Below are 25,354 nucleotides of genomic sequence, written 5' to 3'. Positions count from 1 at the left end.
GATTAGGGGGGTTTGGGGGGGCTGGGAGGGATTAGGGGGGCCGAGGGGTCCCCATTCGGCACCCCCACTGTCAGCGAGCGCAGCACAGACACAGACACAGGCCCAGGGGGGCAGCCTTGTATCAAATCCTCGGGGGCACAGCCCACGGAGGGGCACAAGGGGGGGATACAGCAGCCTGGGGGACCCCATTCCCAAACCCCAAAACCCTCCCAAAACCCCCCAAAATCCCCCCTCCAGGTCCATCCAGCGCTGGGGGGGTCTCAGAGCAGGGTGATCTCGCTGGGCGGCAGCGTCAGCCTCTTCTCCCGCGCGCCCAGCAGCCTCTCCACGTGCGCGGCCACCACGCGGCACAGCTCCAAGCCCTGCGGGACACCCCAAAATGTGTCCCGTCCCCCCCAAAAAATACACCCTGGGGTGTCCCTGGGGTGCCCCTACCTGCTCCAGCTGCAGCTGGGTGATGCCCTGCGCCAGCAGCTCCCCCAATGTGATCTCCACGTAGGGGGAGCTGGAGCCGGGGCTCGGCCGCCGCGTCCGCGTGGCCTGGATCTCCTTCAGCGAGAATTTGGCCACCGGCTCCTAATGGAAAGGATTTATTTTTATTTGGGGTGGGGACAACAAGTCCTGAGGTCCCCCACTGGCTCCCCAAGGAGTGGGTGCCCCAGCAAAGCGGGTGCAGGAGGAGCTAGGTGCCAAATTTTTAGGGGTCCCCATGGTGCCAAATTTTTAGGGGTCCCCACGGTGCTGGGAGAGGGACACCAGCCCGTTTTAGGGCCGCAGGGGATGGGACCGCGGGGATCCCCCCGTCTGCAGCCCCCCTCCACCTACGTGGGTGTCCTTGCTGAGGAAGTTGAGGCCGTTCTGGTTGACGGCCAGGATGCAGGGCGAGGCGATGGCGTTGTTGCTGCAGCTCTGGACGTAGAAGAAGGACGAGCCGAACAGGGGGTAGGCGCTCAGCAGCCCTGTGGGGCGGACAACGGGGGCTCAAGCCCCAAAATACCCACGGAGGAGCCTCGGGGTGGCAACATGTCCCTGTCCTGATCTTTATCCCCATCCCTGTCCCCATCCTGCTCACCCAGGAACTGCGCCCTGGCTTGGTGTGCGCTGAGCGCCTGGGCTTGCTGCGCGTGCTGGGTCACCGCGTGGAGCCAGGACTGCGCCGTCAGCAGCTGGAAGAGCTGCGGGGGGACGTAATCCTGCACCTCCCTCCTGCGGGGACACCGAGGATGAGGCCAGCTCTGGTTCGGGGGGCTCCCAGTCCCCACGGGATGGGGGCTCCCGGCCGTGTCCGTACGCGGTGGGGAGCCGGTGGGCGTCCTTGGCGCGGTGCTGCAGGGCGGCCAGCTTGGCCAGCTGCTGGAAATGCTGCTCGCCCAGCCTGGAGGGCGGCAGGACGGTGAACAGCCCCTTCAGGTAGTCAGGGAGCACCTGAAAAAGGTGGGGAGGGGGATACAAGACACAGCGTGACCCCCTTGGGGATGGGGGGACAGCCAGGGGAGCCCCGCGGTGCGGCCAGACCTGGTTGTAGTGCACGGTGACGTAGAGCTCGTTGTCGAATTTGAGGGGCTGGCCCCAAACCACGCGGCGGCACCAGAAGGTGTAGCTGGTGGCCATGCGCTCCGTCTCGGTGGCCACGTCCAGGATGTATTCCCGGCGGCTCAGCGGCCGCACGGTTTGCCCTGCACGGCCCCGGCAGCCTCAGCGTGCTGCCGAGCCCCCCTCCGGCACCCATTTGGGGTCGGGGGGGCACGTCCAGCAGCCCCTCACCTCTGTCGGTGACCACGAAGAGGATGTACTCCTCGAAAGCCTCCGGGCGCTGCAGCCCCATCTCGCAGCACAGCTCCTCGATCACGTCCTGAGCCACCTGGGGCAGGGAGAACCGACCTCCAGGGATCCTTTTTTTTTATTTTTTTCCCCCAAGCGGCAAGTCCCCCAGCCTGTTGCAACCTCAGGGTGCCCTCACCGAGCCCCTCGTGCCCCCCACCTCACCGAGCACGTCTTGATCTTGAGGTGCCGCTCGATGCCGCCGGGCAGGAGGAAGAGCTGGCGCTTGGCGCTGCGCCCGGCCTGTAGGGGGGCAGGGGGTGCTTTTATCACAGCGAGACCCCAAAAAGCACCCCAAAACACCAGGACATCCCATCCTGTGCCGGCTGCAGCAAGCCATGCTGCCCCCATAAAACTTGGGGCACCCTCAAAGTGCTCCCCCCCAAGGAACGTCCCCACGGTGCCATCAGCTCAGCCCCATGGGGGGCTCCTGAACCCATCAAGGTCATCCCAAATCTTGGTTGGGGGGGGGGATCTGAAGCCCTGCCCGTGGGCACCCGGCCTCACCACCATGGCTTTGAGCTCCATGCTGCTGGGGAACAGGCTGCGGCCGCCGAACTGCAGGGTTTTCCTGAAGTTTTGCTCGCAGGCTTTGGAGATCCCTGGGGGAGACGGGGACGGGCATGGAGGCAGCAGACCCAGGCGCACGGGGTCTGTGGCACCCCGCAGGCACCAGGACAAAGCTCAGCAGGATGGGGCCCCTCCTGGCTCCCCTAAAGGTTCCCGGGGTGGGCACAGCCCCTACCATGGAAAGGGAGCTCCGGGCGCCCGCTGGCACCCTGCAGGAAAGCCAGGAGGAAGGGCCTGAGCACCTCGGAGCACCTGTAGTAGGCGGTGAGGATGTAGAGCAGCCTCCAGCCCTTCTGGCAGCTGTCCCTGCAGGGAAAATTTGGAGCTGAGCCCCCGGGGGCAGAGCGAGGGGGCAGCTGAAACAGCACCCACAGCCCCGGGGACCGGCACGGCACGGCTGGGTGCGGGCGACCCCAAATCCCTGGGTGTCCCCGCAGTGTCAGGGTGGAGAACTGTCCCCAAAACCAGCCTGGCTGTGCTGTCCCAGCCCAGCAGGACTTACGGCTTGGAGCTGGTGTTGTCGGTGAGCTGCTTGACGATCTGGCAGTACACCTCATCCCGCAGCGCCTCGTGCTCCGCGCACAGCTAGGGGACAGGCACGGCTCACTCCACGGCCGGGGACGTCCCCGCTGCCACCATCCCCGTGGCACGGGGTTTACCTTGAGGAGGGTGCAGACGATGTCCAGCTCCGTTTGCCCCCTCGGAGGGTGGTCGCCCATGAACTTCATCACGGCTGGGGGGGAAAAAAGGCACACGGTGACACAGCTCGCCCTGTCCCCACCCTGGGGATGTGTGACACACACCCCAGCCTCCCAAATTGCTGCAGGGGGGGCGATGAGGCTGGAGGAGCCACCCTATTTGTTTGTCCAGACCCTTCTCCAAGGATGGGGGTCCCACGGGGCAGGGGGTTTGGGGTTTCCTACCTTGGAAAGCCTCGGTGGCCAGCTTGCTGATGCTGCCGTCCGGGAACTCGATGAGCGATTCCTGGATGGGGACCTGGCGGGGAGAGGAGCAGCTGGAGGGGTTGGGATGGGTTTTGGGGTGGCACTCGGGGAGCTTCTGAGCACGTCAGGACCTCGGGAGGACCCGCGGGTGATGGTGTGACACCCTGGGCACAGGGTGGCACCCTGCGCCCTGCCACCACCCCGCACCTTGGTGAACCTCAGCATCTCCATCCCGTCGGGTCCTTCCTTTTTCCCCTTCATCCCACAGGAATCCCTAGGAGAAAGAGGGGCGAGGGGAGCGTCTGGGCACAGGTGTCCCCCCCTGACAGGGTGTTACGGGGTGTCCCCATCCCTGCACTCACGTGGTCCCACACCGTGCCGCACGGAAATACCGCCTGGCAAAAGCCAGCATGGGGCAGGTCCCCACCACGTCCCCAAGCTCGTCACCTCCAGCACCCTCCGGACCCCCGGGGAAGGCAGGAGCCACCTGCAGAGAGGGGCTGTGGGCACGGGGCACGGCCCCACCGTACGAGGTGACCCCAAACCCAGGGCAGCACCCACCTCGCTTCTGCGGTCCAGCTCCCGAGCCACGGCGGTGGAAGCCACGGCCACGGCCACGGCCCCCGAGGCTGCCACCCTGCCCTGCTTGTCCCGGGGCTCCTCTTTCCTCTCCACCGGCAAGTGGACAAAATCGGGGGCGGCGACGGGCTGGACGTACTCGGCCGGGAACAGCCCCGACCTGCCGTGGATGGCCCCGAACTTCCACCCTGTGCCAGGGGCAGAGGGGTGGGGATGGCCCCGGGGGTCACCCCTGCGCAGCCCCTTCCCCATATGGCACCCGGGAGCCCTCCCCAAGGGGGGGCTGGAGGTGGATTTTGGCTGGAAACGGTCACGGGTTGGTGGTGATGGAGGGAAAGGGGGCAGGAGAGGGGACGCAGACCCCAGTGGGTGCAGGGATGTGGTTGGTGCCAAAATTATCCCAAATCAGCCAGATGAGGGGCAGCGGAAAGGGGATTTGGCTCCAGGAGGGGGCACAGCCCAGGGCAGCAGCGCACACGCTGGGGACACGCGTGGGGACACCCCGGCACCCCAAAGCCACCCACCAAAATCCTGGGTGCCCGTCTTCAGCTCCTCCAGGTACATCACCTTCTTGCGGACCACGCAGCCGTAGTAGTGGTCTGGGGGGGGGACAGGGACAAGGACAGGGGCGTTTGGGGACCTGGCACCCTCCTGTCCCCAAATGAGGCCGTTTTTGGCACCGGGGGTGACCTTGGGGACATCAAGAGGGGGTGGCTCTCCAAGGGACCCCCACAGCAGGGCACAGGGCTGCGGGTGCGGGGATTTGGGGTCTGCCCACCTGGCTCGGGGCGCTCCAGGGGCTGCAGGTGGATGATGTCCCCTTTGTGGAAGCCGAGCTGGGCGCCGTCCTCGGGGCTGTAGTTCCTGACGGCCACCACGTACTGGGAGTCCTGGGGGGGCAGGGGGGGGGCTGGCACAGCCCTGGGGTGCGTGCGCACCCGGAGAAACCCGTGCGCACCCGGGGAAATCCGTGCGCACCCATGGAAATCTGTGCGCAACCACGGAGATGCACGAGGACTTCAAGCACCCCCAGCCCCAGAGCCACCCTAGGGTGCCCCCCGTTGCCCCCCCCCACACCTTCCTGAGCTCCGTGATGAACTGATCCACCATGGCCTTGACCTGGGGGGCTTTTGGGGAGAAGAGGATGAGCTTCTCGCTGCTCAGGTTGAACTCCAGCATGTTCCTGGACGGGGTGGTCACGAAGAGCACGTCGGCGTAGCTGGGGCAGGGCGAGGGGAGGGTGAAGCACCCGCGGCCCCCACCCCACGCCGGGTGGAGGAGCCCTGGGGGGGGGCTGCACTGCCCGCTCTCCCCCTACCTGTACGCCCGCAGCACCCGCAGCTGCTCCCCGGGCATGTTGGTGCCCTTCACCAGCCGCAGCAGCTTGATGCCAGCGTGGGACACGGCCAGGATCTGCACCCCGGTGCCCACGCTGCCCTGTGGGGTGGGATGGGGTGGGATGGGGTTTGGCCATGTCAGATAGGGCACGGGGATGTCCCCCCCCCCCGTCCCCTGGCTGCGTCCTCACCGTGGCGGGGAAGAGGCGTGAGAAATACACCTCGCAGCCGTCCCGTGCCGCAGCCATGATCTCCTTCTTGACGCTCTCGGTGGCCACGGGGCTGAAGGAGTCCAGCTTGTTTTCCGCTGCGGGGGGGAAATACGGCACACGGTGAGCCCCCGGGGGGGTCTGGATGTGGGGTTTGTGGTGGGATCAGGGATGCTCGACCCCTTTCCCAGCCCAGCAGGATGGCGATGGGGAGCCGAGCATCATCAGGAGATGGGGACGGGCACCGGAGGGGCCGGGTGGGGTGGGAGCCCCCCTGTTATGACCCCCCTTGGGGGGCAGCAGGCTCGGGGGGGCGGCGTTACCAAAAAGGGCCTTCATGCGGAGCCGCTCCTCGGGGCTGATGCGGATGCAGGTGTCGGAGAGCGTGTCGGTGAAGATCTGGGCAAGGGGCGAGGAGCACAGGGAGCAAGGTGACCCCCCCAGACCCCCCCCCAGACCCTCCCCTGCCCTCGGACGGGGCACAGGAGGCTCGGTGGGGCTGGAGCTCAGCTCCTCACCTGCCGGAAGATGAGGTCGAGCAGCAGCGGGTTGTTGCAGCTGTCCTTGGGGTAGAAAACCTGCCAGGAGGGAACAGCAGCACAGAAACCCCCTCTATCCACGCGCCCACCCCACACCAGCCCTGTCCCGGCACGGAGGGGACACGGAGCCGGGACACGGATGCTGCTGTCCTCTCCACGTCCCCCCTGCCCCCCCCGGAGCAGGCTGTGCCCCCCCCCAAACCCCGCACCTCCTTGCGGATGTACATTTTCCACGGCACGTTGTGGTAGGTGTAGAAATCCTGGCTGAAGCAGCGGTGGAGCTGGGTCTGGACCTGCTGCGCCTCGGAGGGGAGCTCCCGGGACACGGAGACTGCAAAGGGGTGGGAAAAGCCCCCCCGTGTCCCCGGCAGCCCCCCTCCACCCGGGGAAACTGAGGCACGGGGGGGGCGCACAGAGGGTTTAGCCGGGCACAGCAGCTCTCCGGTGAGGATGCTGCAGAGCTGGCCCCATTCCCAGCTCCCCAGTGCTATGGGGGGGGACAAGATGCCCCCCTCTGCCCCGCTCTGCCCCGACCCCCCCCCCAGTGATACCTGGGGGCCGGGTGGCCGCGGGTCTCCCCGTCGGTGCTCGTGGCTGGTACCCGCCACCCGTGACGGGTTTCACCGTGGCCACCGCCTCCGAGGGTCCCTGTGGGGTGGCGAGGGGGCTGTGGTCAGGGTTGGGGGCAACCCCACAGCACGGGGGGGCCCGGGGGTGGTCCCGTCCCTACCACGGCTGTGGGTACCTGGGCTGCTGAGAGCTGCTCCTTCAGGATCTGCATGGCTTCCTCGTGGGGGTCCAGCTTCTTCCCGAAGAGCTTGCTGCGGAGACAACACCGCAGGGTGACCCGGACCCCAGAATCGCCCAAATCCCAATGTCACCCAAATCCCAGCATCACCCAAACCCCATTGTCACCCAGATCCCAGCATCACCCAAATCCCAAGATCACCCACACCCCATCATCACCCAGATCCCAAAGTCACTCAAATCCCAATGTCACCCAAATCTCAGCATCACCCAAACCCCAAGATCACCTACACCCCAACGTCACCCAAACTCCAGTGTCACCCAAATCTCAATGTCACCCAAACCCCAGAATCACCCAGATCCCAAAGTCACCCAGATTCCAGCATCACCCAAATCCCAGCGTCACCCACACCCCATCATCACCCAAACCCCAACGTTACCCAGACCCCCATCGTCACCCAAATCTCAAAGTCACCTGAATCCCAGCATCACCCAAACCCCAGAATCACCTAGATCCCAGCATCACCCAGATCTCAACGTCACCCAGATCCCAAAGTCACCCAGATTCCAGCATCACCCAAATCCCAACATCACCTAGATCCCAGGATCACCCAAACCCCAAGATCACCCACACCCCAGCGTCACCCAAACCACCCCGGAATCACCCAGATCCCAAAGTCACCCAGATCCCAGCATCACCCAAACCCCAACATCACCCACACCCCAACCTCAGGGCAATAGGACCAGGGGCCGTGTCTGGCAGCCCCGCTGCGGGGCCGGGGGGTACCTGGGGGGCTGCGCGCCCCGCGGGGCGGGCTGGCACTGCCGGATGATGTTGCGGATGTTGTGCGTGGGCCGTGGGAAGTGCTCCGAGTTGAGCCGGGAGTGCCGCACGGGCTCGCCGTCCCACTGCCGGCCTGTGGGTGCTGTGGGGACGAGCTGTGGCTCGGCCACCCCGTCCCCTCGGTGCCACGAGCCGAGGACCCCATCCCGCGCACCCCTTACCGGCTTTCTGCGGGTACGGCCGGGGTTGGGGGACGCGGGGGGGTGACCCCTCTGCTGCTCTGCCCTGCGGGGACAATCACGCCGTGAGGACCTGGCTCCTGTCCCCGTTGTCCCCCAGTGTCCCCAGTACTGGGGAGCAGCCTGGGCAGGACCCAGCCCCAGCCCCTCCTGACCCTGCCCCACTGACCGGGGGTCCCGGTGGGTTGGGGTCCGCCCTGCGCTGCGGGGTCGGGGCTGGCTCCGCAGCTGTGGAGGTAAAAGGGGGAGCTGGGCCAGGCTGGCTCTGAGGGCTGCAGGTCCCCAGGGTGTCCCCAAGCCACGGGGCTGGGGATCAGGTGGGGAAACTGAGGCACGGAGCCAGGGATGGACCCCAGAGCTCACCCCTCGTCTGCCGCGGCTCTGCGGGCGCAGCGGGTCGGCTCTGCTTGGCATCACCCCCGCCGTCCCCTCCTCCTGTGCCACCTCCTCCCTTCATCCTCTGCACGAGGGCAGCCGGCTTCTCCAGCTCCTGGGAATGGGGGAAATTGAGGCAGAGCCCCCCGGCAGAGGCTGCTCCATGCCCCACGCCCCCAACCCCGCTGCGCCTCGGGCAGGGGGACGCCGCGCTCACCCCGTTGCCGTAGGACAGCACGGGGTCGAAGAGGCTGTCCAGGTACCGGTCCAAACCCTTCTGGGTGCGCGGCTCCCCGAAATCAGAGTCTGGCAGGGCAGGGTGAGGGGTGAGGGGTGAGACCCCGACCCCACAGCTCGGGGCTGGGGGAGCAGCACGGTGCCGGGGGTGCCGTACCGTGGGGCGGGTACCCCTCAGCCTCCGCCAGCGAGGGCAGCGTGGGCGCTCTGACGGCTGGAGGAGGAGGCACTTCATCCAAATCCACATCACCATGCCCCTGCGCCCTGCGGGGAGGGGGTGTTTGATTACCCCAAAACCCCCAAGTCCCAACCCACGACCCTGTGGCACCAATCCAGCCCTGGATCAGGTGCCCCGTGCCGGGTACCTACGCCGGGCTGGCACGGCCGCGGCTCCCCGCGCCCTCCCAGGCGATGAGGAAGCAGGACTTCTGCTTGGGGAAACCGTGCAGCAGCTCCAGGTCGGAGATGAGGTCCAGGACGTAGTCGTGGCCGGCCAGCTCGGCCCACTGGGTGCCTGCCTTCATAGCCACGGACCAGCCCCTCCAGCCCTCCGCCAGCCCCCTGCCGACAGCAGGCTGCTGGTGGTGCCGCCCCGGCTCCGCGGGGACACCGTGCCCACACCCTACAGCTTGGGGTCGCCCAAAATGGCTCGGGGTCACCCAAAATAACTCGGGGTGATGCTGGGTGCTGAGCCAGCGGGTACCTGTGCTTCAGGACATCCCCGGCCAGGTCCTCGCCGGTGCTCCAGGAGTGCACGGGGCAGGAGAAGGTGTCACCTGGAGAGGGGACAGGCGGTGAGCGCGTCCCTCCCTGCCTGCTAGCGGAGACCCCGGTGGGCTTGGCCACGCCGGGACCCCTCTCCGAGCCCCGTCCCCGTACCGTTGAAGCAGAAGAGCTGCAGAGCCATGCTGGCCTGCCGCCGGTTCGCCGTCCACTCCAGCAGCGAGGGCGGGTAGGCGCGGGCGGCCGCGGCGCCCAGCTGGGACCGTGCCATGGCGTGCATCAGCTTGCGCTGGCACACCGGCTTGTAGCCGGCGAAGGCGTAGTCGGAGACAAACCTACAGGGAAGGGGGGACGCTGAGGGGCTGCCCGGGGGTGGCCACAGGCAGCTGGGACAGTTTGGCCCCCCAAGGGACCTTGGGGGAGCTCAGGGCATCCCCAGATGTGAGCAGCATCCTTGGGTGCACGCACCAGGAAGGTCCTGGGGGCACCGGTGGGATGTTGGAGGGACACCGCAGTGCCACCGGGCACACGTGGCAGGCTGTCCAAACGAAATCCTATGGATTTAGGGGCTGCCCCCTCCTGGTGATCCCCCAGCAAGGCTCAGACCCCCTCCCACCCCACCCCCGGGGTCCCAGCGTGCCCCCGTCCCCGGCTCACTTGAGCAGGTACTTGTCGAAGGCGGCCGAGGGGGGGAAGGCGCTGAGGCAGGCGGCCAGCAGCAGCCAGCCCCGCTCCTCGTTGTTGACGTTGGTGTTGCGCCAGACCTGGTTGGCGGCTTGTGCCAGCAGCTCGTCCCGCAGCCCCGGCGCCGCCAGCCCCTTCTGCACGATGTAGTTGCCAAAAAGGGTCTCCTGCGAGCCGCCCAGCCCCGGGTCGCCCATGAAGCGCAGGATCTGCGGCGGGGACGGCGAGGGTAGGTTGGGGTGGCCAACATCCAGCTCCTTTCTCCCATCCCATCCCATTTACCAGCTTGAAGAGGCCGAGGGCCTCGTGGCACAGCTCCTCGTCCAGCCGGGTGAGCGGAGCTGCCAGCGGGGCCGTCAGCATCCCGAAAGCCGGCTCCTGCAGCGACACCCGCACCCGTGGCTACCTGGTCCCCGGGGACCCCGTGCCACTGCCACCCGGGAACGCAGCGGGGGGGTGCTGAGCATTGTGGATGGAGGCAATGGGGCTGGGGGGCAGGAGGGGGCCGGCACCGCCGTGGGGCTGGGAGCAGGATCCGGCCCCGGCGCTGCTGTTGGGGATCCAGGGGACTTGGAAACACACAAGGGGGAGAGGAGGAAGAGGAGGAGGAGGAAGGAAGGGCGCAAAGCAGCCGGGGCCAGGGATGGGGGCCCGGGAGCGAAGCGACCTGATCTCCCGGCCCCACGGATTCCGGATCTGCCCCACGTCGGGCGTCCAGCAGGGCTCGGCGGGTCTCTCTGCGATAACCTCAGCGGGGTCCCCCCGGCCCCTGGAGACGACAGGAACCCACAGGGAGGGCGGGCGGGCAGGAGGCTGCCTCCAGCCCCACGCAGCACCGCAGCCACCCCACAGCCGGCCCCTCTCACACCCCGTGGCATCGCTCAACCTCATGCAGGGACCCCAAAAACCAAACTGCTCCACCGCGTCCAGGGCGCCGAGGAACCCCGCGAGCCCCGAGCGCACCGGGGTGGGCACCCACCGGTGGCTGCCGGTGCCACCCTTACCTGGAAGTGGCCCCGCACGTACTTGGCCATGGGGTAGTCGTTGATGTCGAGCGGGAGGGTGAGCTGGGAGTCAGGCTGCAGCGCCGGGGGCGGCACCAGGACCACGCAGCCGGCGTTCACCTCCCGGGCGGCTACGGCACAGCCGGCAGCTCCGGCACCCTGCACCCCACGGATGGGGACAGGGGTGGTTCAGAGGGGAGCCCTGCTGGCCCCACTCACCCGCCGCAGCCTCCAGCAGCCCCATCAGCTCTGCGGGGATCTCCAGGTGCGTCACATCCACCACCTCCCTCCTCGTCAGCTCCTGCCAGGGGCACAGGGATGGCACCCGCTCGCCGCGCCGCTCCTCGCCCCGGTGCCACGGCAATGGGAAAACTCGTGGCATGGATGAGGGCACGACAGCATTGCACACGCACTGCACACACACTCACACTCCTGGCAGCACTGCGCACACCCTCGCCCCGTTACCTGCTTCATCCTCTCCTTCTCCTCCTCCGCCCGCTGGCGGGCGTCCTCCTTCCTCTGCAAGCAAGGATACGGCGCTGAGCGGGACACCCAGCGGCACGGGACCCCCTGGGGTGCCATCACGCACCAGGATGAAGATCTGGGAGGGCTCAGGATGGGGTGGTGACCCCCCCGTGCCATGCCACCGCCCCTCTCACCTTGAGGTACCGCCGGCGGTTCACGTAGATGTGCACCAACGACCTGAACTTGATGAGCGTGTGCCTCATGCGCCGGTACCGCTGCCTGCAAGAGGGCACCGCCGTCACCCCGTGCCACCACCAGCTGGGACCACCCCCCCCCCAGGATGTCCCCCAGGTCCCCACCTGGCCAGGTAGCCTCGCGCCCGGCTCTGCAGCAGGACGATCTTGCGGCGCAGCGAGCGGAATCGCCGCTTGATGAAGAAGGTGCGGGCGTAGCGCTGCAGCGTGAGCGCGGCCAGGTGGTGCGCGCGGGCACGTTTGCTCTCCAGAGCCTGGTACAGCTGCTCCTTCAGGAAGAGCTTGGGGGGGGGGGCACGCTTTGAGACCCCCCAATTTGGCTGCTTTCCCGCAAGGCACCACTGGGACCTGTGTGCCCACCCTGGAGGCATTTTGGGGGTCAGTACCTTGGTGACGCCGACGTAGTACATGCTGGGGCTGACGGGGCAGAGGTTCCTCAGCATCTCCACGCAGTTGGCCCCGTTGGGAACCACGTTGGACCACATGTCCACCAGGCAGCGGTACCTGGGCGAGCCCAAAAAACTGTCACCACAAGGGACACCTCCCCGTGCCACAGCCCGGCTGGGGACACTGCCACAGACCCTTCCCATGGTGACAAGCTCTGAGCCACCACCCCGAGCACCCCCAGCACCTGTCGATGAAGACAAGGAAGGGGATGCGGATGGGGAAGCCCTCCTTGCGGATGCGGATGGTCTCCAGGATGCCTGAGTAGCGCAGCTGGCTGCTGACCACGTCGGCCTCAAACAGCCCCGGCTCCTGGGGACGAGGGGGTGAAACCACACGAGGAAACCCAAACCGGCGAGGGGAAGGGGGACGCGGGGACCTGTGTGCCACCAGGCGCCCTCCACGCTGCTCTCACCTTCTTGTTGTTGGGTTTGAGGCAGCGCACGAAGAAAGGGTTGCACCTGCGTTGGAGAGACACCATCAGCCTCGGGGGACGGGGGACAACTCCAGCCCTGCCACCAGGGCTCGTTCTGCCCTCCCCGACCTCTCCATCTTCTCCACCAGGTCCAGGAGCGACTGCTGGAAGCGGGCGGCCACGGTGGGAGCCTTGTAGCGCCGCGTCCTGGTGCTGCTCCTCCTCACCAGGCTCCTCTGCCGGGCCAGCACCTGGGCATGGCCGAAGAAGAGGTTGGCCACCACCTGGGAGGGACAGGAAGGGTTACGGGGGGGAGGAAGGTGGCCGTGGTGGCACGGCACCCTCCCAGGGTCCCCTTCTTGGGTTTTTGAGATGGGAATCCCAAGAGGGGAGTGCGTTGATGGAGGGGGCAAAGCCTGGGGAGCCCCATGGGAAAAGGGCACGGGGCTGAGCCAGTGCCACGGGTCCCCTGTTTTCCAGAGCCATGGGGACAAATATTTGGGGACATAAAAGCTGCATGGATTGATGTCCCCCTGTCCTGCACCTGGGCAGGGCCCTACCTTGGTCCTGCTGCTGAGGAACAGATCCAGCACGTCCTGGCGGACCTGGTCGTAGTTCTTATCCAAAAACTTGTGCACCTGGCACGGAGCAAAACCTCCCGGTGAGGAGCACGGCAGGGGGACGAGGAGCCCCAGGCCAAAACCCTGAAGGTGTGGGGCTGCTGCTGGCCCCCCAGGGCTGCCCCTCGCCCCCCCGTTGTAGGATCAGAGGCCCCGCACCTGGTAGGTCACCTTCCCCGCGTAGTGCTTGATGGTGAACTCGGGCAGCGGCATCTTCGGCTTGGTGTAGAGCGGGTTGGTGCCGTGGTGGTAGTGGCACTTCTGCAGGAACGTGTGGTCCGTGGCCTGCCGACGGCACGGGGTGAGGCTCCGCAGCACCCCTGGGAGGCACCCCCACCCAAAAAGGGGAGAAATCCCACCCCAATTGGGCTGTGAGCTGGGAGGAGCGCTTCCAGAGGGATTTAGGAACAGCCCCAGCTCTGCCACTGAAGTCCATGGGCACCTCCTGCTCCGTGCCTCAGTTTCCCCAGTGGCAGAGAGGGGTGCACTCACCTGGGGGAAGCAGCTCTGGTCGTCCAGGATGCGGAGGATGCCGTAGGGTTTTTGGGAGATGAGGTCGATGCAGGGCTGGTTGTCGCTGAAGGGGATTTCCTTCCACTCGATCTGCTCCCGCAGGTACTCCTCCTGCAATGCCGGCCGCCCCCTGAGCCCCGTGCCATGGGGTGGGTGCTCGGACACCCCAAAATCCCCAGCTCTGGGGTGACCGGGGATGGGCAGACCCCAAATCCTCTCCCCTGCCCACCTGCTCCTCCTGGAAGACGATCTTGTTGAAGAAGAACTGCAGGTACTCATTGGCGTAATTGATGCACAGCTGCTCGAAGCTGTTGAAGTTGAGATCCTACAAAAAAAAATAAAGGGTCGTGGCTCACGGGACCACGCAGAAACCGTGGTGAATTGGGGGAAAAGGAGGACACAGCGGGGCTGGCCCCCACCTCGAAGCCGTAGATGTCCAGGATGGCGATGGAGAGGGCGTCCTGCCGCGGGTACACCAGCTTGTTGATGCGGTCGGTGAGCCAGCCGAAGAGCAGCGCGTACAGGGTCTTGGCGATGGCATCCCTGCCAGGGTGGGCGAGCAGAGAGCTGCCACGGGGCACCCCGGCCACCCACTGCCCCCTTGCAGCACCCTGCCCAGCCCCAGCTGGGGCCACAGGTTGGGTGCCCAGCACCCAACCCTACACCAGGGATGCGATCGGACGCTTTTCCATCCCTGCGCCATCTCCATCCCCTTGCAGCCCAGACCCCTTCCCCTCACCTGGCATCCACGGCACTTTCCACAGTCAGCGGGGTGAAAATCTTCTCCCGCAGCGTTTCCTGGTCGGGGACACACGAACCCATCAGCGGGGCAGAGCTTTCAGCCCCCAGGGCTGTGGTTTTGAACCCCCGGGCTCCGGCACCACTCGGAGAGATTGGGGACCCACCCCTGCCCGCCGTGCACCCACCCCTGCTCCTCGTGCACTCACCGTCACCTTGAAGGTGATGGCTTTCTGCAGCCCCTCGGGGGACACCTGCAGCAGCTCCGCCACCGTCCGGATCTCCGTGGCGCTCACCACCGTGGCGATCTCCTGGCAGTCCGTCTGCGGGACGCGGGGGGGTGACGCCGAGGTCCCCTCCTCCGCGCCCCCAAATCGGGCCGAAGGAGGGCAGCTGGGGGCTGGCGGGGGTACCTCGTATTTCTCGAAGTAGACGTTGCCCAGGTGGAGGACGGAGGAGAGGATGCGGAAGATGCTGTTCTGCTCGTCCACGCTGAAGCCCAGCGCCTCCATGGTGCTGAGCAGCCGGCGGAAATCCTCCGCGTCCTCCTTGCCGGGGATCTCGCAGTTCCCACCCTGCCATGGCCCCCACGAGGCCATCAGCATCCCGACCCCAAACCTGGGGGGGCCGGGATGTAGAGGGACACCCCAAAACCCTCCAAAAAGGGCACACGACCTGGTTCAGGTAATAGTAGGTCTCTGCGCCCTGCAGGCAGTAGCGTTGCCGCTGCTGGGCGGGCAGCCCCGCCAGCATCTCGTAGAAGATGTGGTAGTTGCGCTCGCTTTTGGCCTGGGGGGGTAGAGAGCCGAGCTGTGGTGGGGGTGACACGGAGGGGGGGGGAAGAGGCAGAGCCCCCCCTGCCACCCACCTGGAAGACCACGCGGGATTTCTCCAGCAGGTACTGCGAGGTGATGGCACCGCAGATCAAACCGCTGCAGGGGCGAGAGCGGGCGCCCGGCTGGCAAACTGGGGGGCTATGGGGTGGCTCCGTGCCCCACCCTGCTCCCCAGGTGCCCCCCCAGGAGGGATGGGTGGGATCTGAGCCGGGATCCCAAGGGATGGAGCTGCTGCACCCCCAGGGGACACCGGGCACCCACCCCGAGGGGCTGTGGGGACCCACAAGCCATTAGGGTGCCCACCCTGGGCATGGCACCCCTCTACCCCCCCCCCAGTGCTGTGGGCAGGGGGCAGCAAATGCTGCGTGACTTCAGGCAGCACCTCCTGTCCCCCTGCCACCCTTCAGCCCCAAAAACACCCCCACCACGTGCGTCCCACCCCGCCGTGATGGGGAGCGGGCAGGGGCACCCCCGGAGCGGGGCTGGGATGGGGCCCCCCAGGAGAGGAGGACGCGGGGGGGGGGGGCTCGGCGTTACTTACTCCTCCAGAAAGATTTCCACAAATTTCCCAAACCTGCTGGAATTGTCGTTCCTCACGGTTTTGGCGTTGCCGAAGGATTCCAGCAAGGGGGTCGCCTCCAGGATCTGCCCGCGGCCAACGGGGAGAGTCCGGGGTGAGCCCACAGCCAGGACACCCCAAAGCACCACGGCCACGGGCTGTCCCCACAGCAGGGACCCCCCCTGTGCCGAGCCCTCCGGGGGTGCCACCGCGATGCTCAGCCCACGTCCCCCCGGTACCTCTATCTGCCGTGGTCCGGGTGGCAGCGTGGGGACAAGGAGAGAGCGGTGGAGATGGTGGAAGGGAGAGCAGAAAGGGGTCAGGGGACAGGGAAGGGGACAGGGGGACGGGGACAAGGGGACGGGGGCAGCACCCACCTGCTGAGCAGCGCTGCGCTTCTGGCTGACGGCTGCCAGGTAGCGCAGGATCAGCTTGGTGGCCTCGGTCTTCCCCGAGCCGCTCTCCCCGCTGAAACGCAGAGGGGAGGCACCCCCTGAGACCCCTTAAACCCCCACCCCGCGCACCGGGCTGGTGCCAGCACCCCAGGACACAATCAGCGATCACGGTGGTGCTAATTAGGGGCTGCGTGGGGCCGGCCCCTCTCACCTGATGACGATGCACTGGTTGTGTTTGGCATCCAGCACTTTGGAGTAGGCGACGTTCGCGATGGCAAAGAGGTGCCTGGAGAGGTGAGGATGGGGGAGCACATTTGGGGCACGTGGCACCGCATCATGGGGACCTCCAGCAGCCCCTGGGCTCTTGTAGGACCAGGTGCCCCATCTCCACAGCAGCACCCCGATACTCACGGGGGGTTCTCGCCCAGCGCCCTGCCCTCGTACTGCAGCACCTGCTCCGTCCCGTAGATGTTGTAGAGCCGGTAGGGGTTCACCGACACCAGGATGCTGCCGATGTACGTCTGCGGGACAACGAGGCGTGGGGCTGTGCCACCGGGAGGACAAAGACCCCTCGGAAACCCTAAAGCATCAGGGGGTGCTCTGCGCCCCTGCCCTTACGTAGATGAGCTGGCGCTCGAAGCGTGTCCGGATGTTGCTCAGCACCGCGGCCTCCTGCAGGTCCCTGGTGCAGGGAGAGGCTGCATTACGGGGTGCAGGGGGGGCACAGGACATGCCACCCGTCCCCAAAAATGTCCCCGTCACCCTGTGGGGGTGCTGGGGCACTCACTCGAGCTGGGTCAGGTCCTCCAGCCCGTCCTCCTCCCGCGGCTCCTGGTAGCGCACGATGGGCAGGCTGCACAGCGACTGCATCTGCACGGAGCAACCGTGTGGGGCCATCAGGGCACTGCTGCCCCCTCTGCCACCTCCCACCCGGGGGGTTTTGACCACCCCAAAACCCCCAGCTGCGATCTGAAATTGGGGAGCCCAACGGCAGTGAGCGCAGGGACCCCGTGATGCCAAATTGGGTCCCCGTGGCGAGAGCGTCACAGATCGATGGAGAAGGGGGCTGGGAATTGGGGACTGCCCCAGGAACTGTCCCCTGTGAGCAGCTGGGGACAGGAGGTGGCTGCGCTGCCCTCCCCGCAGCACCCACACCTCGCACCCAAAGCCCCCACGGGGGCTGCAGGGCGGCAGCAGAGGCGATGGAAACCCCGAGCAGGTCGGCACCTCCGGGGGGAACGATGGAGGGAGGTGGCTGAGCCATGGGGGCTGCTCCCCGTGGCCGTGCCCGGTGCCGTGGCCGTGCCGCAGGGAATCGGCAGAGCTGGTGGCGTGGAGGCAGCACGGCCCACCCCAAAGCTTGGCTGTCAGGAAAGCAGACACCCTCCGGGGTCACCTACTAACGAAACCTCTCCCTCCCCAGCCCGCGGATCGGGTCTCAGCATTTCCATACGAGGGCTGCAGCCAGCGGGAATCAAGTGTCCCCTGCGCAGGGGGGGCTGTGCAGCCACCGTCCCCCATCCAGCAGCACCCCCAACACCCTCACCAGCTCCCCCCAAAGCCCTGACGGCTCCGTGCTCCCCAAAACCCTCGCACCTCGCTTTCCCTTCCCGGCAGGCGAGCAGGTGGCTGGTGGCTGGGGTTGGACACGATGCCCATGTGCCCACCAGCTCCATCCCATGGGCATCTCCACTCCAGACCACCCCGTTCTCGCCCTGGCACCCCGCCGCCGGCGTTACCTTGGTGCGCCAGGGCTGCTTGGTGCCCAGGTACCCGTCTGCCCAGGGGTTCCTGTCCCTCCAGCCGCCCGCCGCCGAGCGCTGGCTCAGGTACCGGGCGATGTCGGCTCCCCGCTGGCTCCCCCGTTGCCGGCCACGCTCGGCGGGGTGCCGGGGGTAGCCCTGCTCGGCCGTCCAGGCGTCGGGCATCTCCCGCACCCTCACGACGTGCTGCTTGGACCAGTGCTGCTTGTACATGCGGGACGCCCTCCGGAAGGAGCCCAGCCTCTGGATCTGCGGCGTCACCACGGCGTAGCGCCCCGCGCCGTCCTCCCCGGCCACGGCCTCGCTCTCCGGAGCTCTCTCGGGGGCACGGGTGCTGCGGCGGAGGCTGGACGGAGAGCCCGGGGCACAGCCGCGGGGAGAGGGGCTGCGGCGGGTGCTGGGGGTGGAAGCGGGGAGCGGGCACCGTGCGGTGGGGCTCGGAGATCTGGGGGTGCCCCCGTCCCGCCGGGATGCACGCCTCGGTGGGGAGGGCGAGCGGGACAGGGGACGGCGAGGAGGAGGTGGGGATGAGGGGGCTGGGGTGGGGGCCATGCTCCCCACCAGCAGCGACGCCAGGGATTGCCCCATGTGCCGGATCCGTCCCGGGGACAGGCTGCGGCCCCCGGTTTGGGTAGGAGATGGTCTTGCTGGTGGTGACTGCGGGGCCATGCCGGCCAGGGGCTGCCCGATGCGCTGGAGGAAAGATTTGGGGGGCCCAGGAGCAGGGCTGGGCGGCGGGGGGGTGCCCTGCCAGGGGGGCAGCTCCATGCTGGGTCCCTCATCCCAGGAGGGGTTTGTGGGGCCGAGCCGGCGGCTGCCAGGGCGCGAGGATGGGGGGAGGAAGGGGGTCCTCATCAGCGGCTTCACGGCCTTGGTGGGGGGCTCAGGCTGCCGGGGCCAGGCTTGGGGGAGCCGCCCGGGGGCTGTCACCCCGGGGGGGCTGCTCCGCCGTGAGGGCCGCGGGGTCAGGGGCCTCCCCGACCCCACCACGGGCACCCCCAAACGCTGGGACCCCGGCATCGCGGTGTTTGGGGGTGCCCGTGGTGGGGTGGGGGGCTCGGGGCTGAGGCGTCGGAGGCTGGAGCCAAGCCCTGGGGAGCGCCGCGCGCCCTCGCCCCGCACGCTGCCGGGGGGCTGCCGGGCTGCTGGGGGGGAGCCCCCGGGGTTTGCAAAGGGGTTACGGAGCGAGGGCGGCCTCAAACCCCCCGGCTCCCGGGGAGGGGACTGTCCCCACGGCCCCCCTGGTGGGGAGGGGTCCCTGGAGGGGGCATCTCGTGGCGGGGGGTCCCGGCCGCCCCCTGCCCGCAGCGACCCCGCGCTCTCCATCCCCGCCAGCCTGCGGGTAAAGCACCTGTAGGCAGGTGGGGGGGCCCCACAGTGGTCTCGGGGGGGTCCCGCACCCCTCGGTGCACGGCCGGGGGGCTGCAGCAGGGGCTGGGGCTGCGAGAGGGAGCGCTGCAGGAATTGCCCCAGGGGGCTCCCGCACGCCCGTGCCGCCGAGACGCGGCCCCCCCGGCGTCCTGGGGGGCTAACGGGAGCCGGTGGCGGCTCGTACTCATCGTAGTCATCCTCGTCACGGTGCGGGGACGGCGGGAGGGAGATATCCAAGCGGTCCCTGCCGAAAATCTTCACCTGGGGCCGGGGGAAGAGCCTGAACTTCCTATTGAGGGAGAGCTTGGAGGACAGCGTGTCCCGCATGCCCTTGATGGAGGAGGTGCTGAGGATGGAGAACGGATAATCCCTCTCCTCCTCCTCCTCCTCATCCCACTCCTCCGGCTCCTCGGCCTCGGCGATCTCGTCCAGGGGCAGTGCGTAGGGGTTGCAGGAGGATTGGGCGTGCGGCGCCCACCCGCCCTCGCTGTACTGGATGCGGTGCTCGGGGTACTCAGCCCCCGGGTACCCCCCGCCGCCCGCCACGGGGCCGAGGGGGTCCCCAAAGTCCTCGTAGGGGTCCCCCCCGTAGCCGAACGGCCCCGTTGCCTCCTCGCCGTACTCCAGGTCGCTGCCATAAGGGTCGTGGAGGCGCAGCGGGGTCCTGTCCCCGTAGGGCTCGTAGTCCTCGTCCTCTGCGTAGCCGTAGGGGTGCTCCAATGGCTCGTCCTCCTCCCAGCCCCCCCCGTAGAAACCGTACTCCTCCTCCGCCTCGTAGCCAGGGTACTCAGCATAAGGGCTGGGCGCCACGTCCTCAAAGCCGTACCCTGCCGGGTAGCCTTCCTCCTCCTCCTCTTCCTCCTCATAACCGTGCTGGAGGCCGTAGGGCCCATCTTCATCCTCAGCATACCCACGCCGGCGCCCGTAGGCCCCATCCTCCTCCTCCTTGCCGTAGCTCAGCCGGCGCCCGTAGGCCGCATCCTGCACCCCCTTGGCGTACCCACGCCGGTGCCCGTAGACCCCCTCGTGCTCCTCCCGTGCCCACCCGTAGCGTGGCCCCGGCGTCTCCACGGGGGCACGCAGCGATGGGGGCCGCGCCGGGCGCCGCGCCATGCTGCCCGGCCTCTCCTGGCCGTGCCGGGAGGTACCGGAGGCCGCCGGGCCGCTGCCGGCCGGGAGCCGCCTCATGTTGGCTCGGTGCCTGAGGATCTCGTCTTCCGCGGGGAACGGCAGCTTCTTGGCACCGATGCGGGACAGCCAGGCCGTGTCGGCCGCCCGGCCGCCCCCCGCCAGCCGCCCGCGCCGGGAGAGGAGTTTCCTGGCCAGCCAGCCCGTGGCGGCGGCCGCCTTGCTCAGCACCTGCGCCCGGGGCTTGAATTTCCTTTCCGGCTGCCGGCGGAAGAGGGATGCGCCGTCCTCGGCCGCCTGCCCGGCCCGGCGAAGCAGGAGGAAGGATGGTTTGGCCGGTGGGGAGGTGCTGGTGGTGGTGGTGGTGGTGGCGGCAGCGGCGGCGGCATCGGCCTCCTTCCTCTTCTTGCCCACGTGCTTGAAGCGCACCATGAGGTTGGAGGTGGACTTGAGCACGGCCTTGTTCTTCTTCTTCTTCTTCCTCTTGGTGCTGTGCTTCTGCAGCCCCCAGAAGAAGCGGGAGGTGTTCTTGAACTGCCCCTTCTTGGGGCGACGCAGCCCCAGCTTCTTGAAGCCCAGGAAGAGCTTGGAGGTGCTGCGGAGGCTCCGCTTCGCCCGGGCCTTGGGTGCCGCCGCCACCGCCACCTCCTCCTCCTCTCCTGGGCCAGACGCTGCGGTGGATGCCTTCGTCTGGCCCTTGGCCTCCGCGCCCTTGGCCCCTTTCTTCTTCTTGGCGTTGTCGGCTGCAAGACCCAGCGCCAGCTTGGAGGCGCCCTTGACGTTCTTGGCCGGGGCGGCATCGCTCTCGCCTTCCTCCTCCTCCGCCTCCAGCTGCACCTTCTTCCCCCGTCCCGGCTTCTTGGCCACCACCGCCTTGAGCACCCCCTTCTTCTCCTTCCCTTTCGCCTTCTTGGGCTCCTCCGCGGCAGCCTCTTCCTCTTCCTTCTCCTCCTCCTCCTCCACCACCACCACCTCGGGCTCCTCGCTCTCCTCCGCCTTCAGCAGCTCCGCATCCGACGCCTCCTCCGCCTCCTCCGGCGCCTCCTTCTTGCCCTTCTTGCCATCCTTCCCTTTCCCTTTGCCCCCCTTGCCCTTGCCATCCGCCTCCTTTTTGGGCTCCCCCTTCTTGCCGACCATCCCGGCGGTGGCGCCCGCTCATGCTCCGGCTCTCGCGCCCACACCGGCCCCGGCGATGCCCCACGCCGCCGGCACGAGGTGGCCCCCGCCCCGGGGAGGGGAATTTACCTGCGCCCGGTCTCGGCAGGGCACGTGCCCGTGCGTGGCTCCCGTGGCCGCCCGGGGGGGCTCCCGGCTGGGCATGGCGCGGGGACGGGGGGCGCGGGGACGGCGGGAGCTGCCGCCTGCCTCCCTCTCGGCACCCCGCGAGTCCGGCTGCGAGGTGCTCGCCGCGGGGCCGCCGGCTGTAACCCAAGCTCCAGGGCTCGTGGCGCCATGAATAATGCAAGGGAGGCGCTGCTCCTGCCCCGAGACTTTTCCGAAGAAGCCAGAGGGAAGGTGAGAAATGCCCCCACGGGGAGAGCTGGGTCCCGTGTGCGGAGCATCCCCTCGGGACCCCCCAGACCATCCCCACAGCCCCCACAGCTCACAGTGGGGTGCTGCGGGGTCTGAGCTCCCCGCACAGCCAGCTCCGTGCCCTGGGAAGGATGCCCTAAAAGACCCCGCTGCTGACCCCAGCCCAGAGCCCCTCATCCTTCCCTGAGCCCCTGGGGCAGCACAAACACCCCCATCCATATCCCCATATCCACATCAGCACAAAGCAGCGTCGCCACCCCAAAACCAGACCCTGCCACCTCCCCGTGGGCCAACGGGGAGCCACGGGGCAGGACCCCAGCCCCAAAATGAGCCCTGGGAAGCAGGGGGTGGAAGGAGCCCACAGGGACACCCCACACACATGTGCCTGCACCCGCACGTGCCCGGCCGCGGGGTGCCCGCATCAAATGTTAATGCCAGCCCTGGATTCCTGCGGATTCATCAAAGTTTAAGCAGCAGCGGTGTGAATTTGATGGCTGGGGCCGTGCAGGAAGGGGTGGCACCGCTCCAGCCCCTCGCACGGGACGTTTGGGGACACCCAGGGGACGAGCACAGCACCCTCTGGTTTCGCCCTGCCCTGCCACGTTGCTCCTCTTGGCACAGAACAAAGCCTGAGGGGGCACAGCTAGAACCAGCCCCCCCGTGCCACCACCACAGCCCTCGCTCCATCCCTCTGAGCTCCTGGATTCACCCAGGGAGCTGCAAGCAAGGGGCACCGGGACTGCAGGGGGGTGGCTGCAGGTCCTGACTCCATCCTACAGCCCTCTGTGGTGCCCAGCACCCCGTGCAGCCCCAGCGCCCTGCATCGTCCCTAATTCCATCCCTGCCACCCTCCAGGAGCTGGGGTGCAGGCAGGGCAGGGCGGCGAGAGGCTGGTGGCGTTCCCCAGGCTAAATTTGCTGCTGCGTGCCCAAATCCAGCAGCTCACGGCCCCACGGCGTCACCTGGAGCACGGCCCCGAGCCCAGGGTGGCAGAACTCAGCAGGGACAACCAGAGGCGAGCTGGAGGAGCTGCAGCCAACATCACAGCACCAAAATCCCTCCCCAGCGCCTCGGCCAAGCCACGGCAACCTCTGGGGCACCCGTGGCCACTCACCTGGCTAGCCTAGCTGGCCCGCATGCTGCCAAGGCCGGCAGGGTGCTGTTGGTGTCACGCTCTTGGCCTCTCTCTCTCCCCTCCGGGAACCGTCACCCCGCCGGCACCCGCAGGACCATATTTGCTGCACGGCAGCTGCGGCTGCTGCCACCCCATGCATATTTGATGAGCGCTATTATTCTCCTCTCCGCTCACGGAGGGGAGCTGACCTTCCTCGTGCGGGGCTGGGGAGGAGCGGGGATGAGGGGGGGGCAGCCGGCTGCGGTCCCTGTCCCTGCGCCCGGTGGCTTGGGGCACCTGTGAAGGAGCCTGAGCTCAGCAGGCCAAAAAAAAAACTTGGAAAAGCTTCATTTTCCCCCTCCAGCACTGGATTCCTGCACCATATAAAATCGGGGACCACTTTGAGCACTGCTGCAGTCGAGCCCGAGGTTCTTCCAAACCCAGGGGCACCAAAAGCACCCCGAGCTGGGAACCCCTCTGCTCCCTTCTCCTCCAGCTCTCAGGTCTCCTCCCCGCCCTAATGCGGTGGGCATTTATTATGCCGATTCCTCAGCGAGCCAGGGCTTAACTGCAAATTACAATCAATAGCCCCAATCCCCGCGGGGCGGGTTCATCATTTAGCAGGCGCAAGCGGAGGAATTCCAAACTCTCTGCCCGCCGTAAATCCTCCTCTCCGCAGCCTCCCCAGCCGGCCCTGCACAATGCGCCGTGTCTGGCTGGGGGTGACCCCTGTCAGCGCGAGGAACAATTAAGCTGTCACCGCGGATCGTGGCTCGTACAGAGGGCCCCGAGCAGTGCTGCGAGGTGTCGGCGTGGCGGGGGGCGAGGGGAGGTTGGCGGAGGCAGGCCCGCCGCAGTAACTGTCCCTCATTGAATTAAATGAATGGATTTGGAGCCAGTCTCTTTTTATTACCTCGCAAACGATTCCCGACTAAATTAAATTATCAGAGGAGCGTTGAGCCAATCAAACCTGCTTGATTGCCTGGAACAGGCAGCTTGAACGGAGCACGCCTCGGGCCCTTGCCGCTTCCAGGAGTAGGTGGAGGGCGGCTGAGGGGCTGGGGCAGAGCTGGGGGGCTTCTGGCAGCCCCCCAGAGACGGGGCAGGAGGGGTGCAGCCCCCTGGGAGCAGGGCACGGTGCTGATGGCAGCAGGGCTGGCTGAAAGGGCAGAGAAAGGGCAGGGGCTGCACGGCAGAAGGGCAATCACCCTCCAGCCAGGCTCTGCTTCTTGCTGCCATCCAGCCGATGCTCTCGTGCTGCTCTTTTGGGCACTGCTGGACAGAAAAACAGAAAAGAGCACTTGCCTTTCTCCAAAAACACTCAGCCTGAGCCGCATTTCCCTTTGCTAGCTCTCTCGCCGAGCTACGGAGAGCTCTGAGCAATCCCCTAAGCCTCAGGAGGCTCGGGCACAACAGGAACGCTGCAGTAATTTCCCACCTGCCCCCAGTACCTTTGCTTTCTCAGGATTCAGAGGCATCTCCAGGCAAAACCTGCCGCCGCACCGAACTGCAATGCTTGCAGCTTTTAACGTTAGTGCAGAACAATTAGGGAAGCTGTCTGGAAGAATGAACGCTGCAATTAACCGCCTGTATTTTCAAATACAGCTATAAACCCGCCCGCAGAAAAGCTACCCTTACTTAAAAAAAAAAAAAAAAGGAGTTAGCTTCTTCTGACTTAACTATTTTTACTGCATCCGCATTCCAAATTCAGTCACCCGTCAGTTCATTTTGAGCAGGATAAAATGCCCAATTTCCTAAATAGGCATTTTAGCCTGGTAAGGCTAATTAGAGAGAGGTTTTAACGATGGCGTGCTGGACTAGACAATTTGAAACCTGAACACACCGAGAGGCAGGCACCGGCTAACCAAGGACGTGCTTTTGAGGATAACAGCGTGCATTTCAGATGGACAGGAGCATTAGCCATCTCCCCTTTCCACAGGCTACCTGGCCTCGGGACGAGGCACAGCCAGCAATTCCGGCCACCCACTCGTGTGCTGGGGCTCGGCAGGATCCCCGGTTTGGAGTTAAAAAGTCAGAAACTCGGGGACAAAATGAAACCAAAAGAACTGTGTTCGGGAACGGCTCTGCCTGTGCAACCTTCACAGGAAATGTAAAGGGCGAGTTAATGTGCTGGAACGGCATCCCACCCACCTCACACAGAGCACTGCCTGCTTTCTGCAGCCAGCTCAGGCATAATGCGGCTAATTTGGAGCTCATTCTCCGCTAGCTGCCACCGCGGTCGGGATTTGCTCTGCACTCCAGCTGTGAACAAAGCCAGAAACAGGGAAGGGAACTTACGGAGTTCAAAGTCACCTTCTTAGCTTGGGTATTGTGAATAATATTCTGTTCAGTTCCCATGGCACCTCACAGAGGTCCTCCCCAACCTCAGAGCCCTCTCACAGCTGCCTCGCAAT

General features: G+C 66.6%; 1 protein-coding gene and 1 long non-coding RNA gene across 3 annotated transcripts; both read right to left on the bottom strand.

The window, feature by feature from the left end:
- Nucleotides 1-227: 227 nt before the first annotated feature.
- MYO15A (myosin XVA) lies at nucleotides 228-21,867 on the bottom strand. The gene is made up of 63 exons (XM_072023630.1): nucleotides 17,771-21,867; nucleotides 16,819-16,901; nucleotides 16,650-16,713; nucleotides 16,443-16,552; nucleotides 16,243-16,317; nucleotides 16,014-16,104; nucleotides 15,619-15,722; nucleotides 15,110-15,173; nucleotides 14,917-15,030; nucleotides 14,655-14,816; nucleotides 14,451-14,564; nucleotides 14,243-14,301; nucleotides 13,923-14,046; nucleotides 13,733-13,828; nucleotides 13,483-13,614; nucleotides 13,150-13,275; nucleotides 12,931-13,008; nucleotides 12,500-12,654; nucleotides 12,371-12,416; nucleotides 12,143-12,267; nucleotides 11,898-12,015; nucleotides 11,617-11,792; nucleotides 11,452-11,536; nucleotides 11,258-11,311; nucleotides 11,012-11,093; nucleotides 10,793-10,923; nucleotides 10,071-10,166; nucleotides 9,762-9,997; nucleotides 9,261-9,439; nucleotides 9,085-9,157; nucleotides 8,751-8,942; nucleotides 8,539-8,645; nucleotides 8,362-8,450; nucleotides 8,133-8,259; nucleotides 7,939-7,997; nucleotides 7,752-7,815; nucleotides 7,534-7,672; nucleotides 6,745-6,820; nucleotides 6,551-6,647; nucleotides 6,209-6,330; nucleotides 5,979-6,038; nucleotides 5,784-5,859; nucleotides 5,443-5,558; nucleotides 5,233-5,351; nucleotides 4,992-5,133; nucleotides 4,693-4,804; nucleotides 4,439-4,513; nucleotides 3,897-4,102; nucleotides 3,698-3,822; nucleotides 3,543-3,609; nucleotides 3,315-3,387; nucleotides 3,051-3,124; nucleotides 2,894-2,976; nucleotides 2,567-2,697; nucleotides 2,329-2,423; nucleotides 1,987-2,064; nucleotides 1,765-1,861; nucleotides 1,516-1,676; nucleotides 1,292-1,425; nucleotides 1,073-1,206; nucleotides 826-959; nucleotides 436-576; nucleotides 228-362 (listed from the first exon to the last, which is right to left on the bottom strand). Exons 1-63 carry the CDS (start codon nucleotides 21,428-21,430, stop codon nucleotides 261-263), a joined length of 10,419 nt encoding a protein of 3,472 aa, XP_071879731.1. The 5' UTR covers nucleotides 21,431-21,867; the 3' UTR covers nucleotides 228-260.
- A 2,217-nt stretch (nucleotides 21,868-24,084) lies between these two features.
- Nucleotides 24,085-25,338, bottom strand: LOC139998713 (uncharacterized). 2 transcript variants are annotated; one of them, XR_011803466.1, is made up of 3 exons: nucleotides 25,239-25,338; nucleotides 24,392-24,498; nucleotides 24,085-24,215 (listed from the first exon to the last, which is right to left on the bottom strand). It is a non-coding gene; the product is annotated as an uncharacterized lncRNA (long non-coding RNA). The 2 variants fall into 2 exon arrangements; XR_011803467.1 differs by lacking the exon at nucleotides 25,239-25,338 and adding an exon at nucleotides 25,092-25,207.
- Between the last annotated feature and the right edge of the window lie 16 nt (nucleotides 25,339-25,354).

This window comes from Anas platyrhynchos, chromosome 15 (assembly GCF_047663525.1).
Source record: "Anas platyrhynchos isolate ZD024472 breed Pekin duck chromosome 15, IASCAAS_PekinDuck_T2T, whole genome shotgun sequence".
Classification (NCBI taxonomy): Eukaryota; Metazoa; Chordata; class Aves; order Anseriformes; family Anatidae; genus Anas; species Anas platyrhynchos.
Note: the sequence above shows the minus strand (reverse complement) of the source record. Positions and strands in the feature narration are given on the sequence as shown.

Excerpts from the sequence above, each read along its gene's own strand:
- MYO15A (XM_072023630.1), bottom strand. The coding sequence starts at position 21,430 with ATGGTCGGCAAGAAGGGGGAGCCCAAAAAGGAGGCGGATGGCAAGGGC. Across the intron at positions 12,268-12,370 it reads TCAAACCCAACAACAAGAAG|GAGCCGGGGCTGTTTGAGGC; the intron begins GTGAGAGCAGCG and ends CCTCGTCCCCAG. Across the intron at positions 8,943-9,084 it reads GGGGATGTCCTGAAGCACAG|GGGGCTGGCGGAGGGCTGGA; the intron begins GTACCCGCTGGC and ends TGCTGTCGGCAG.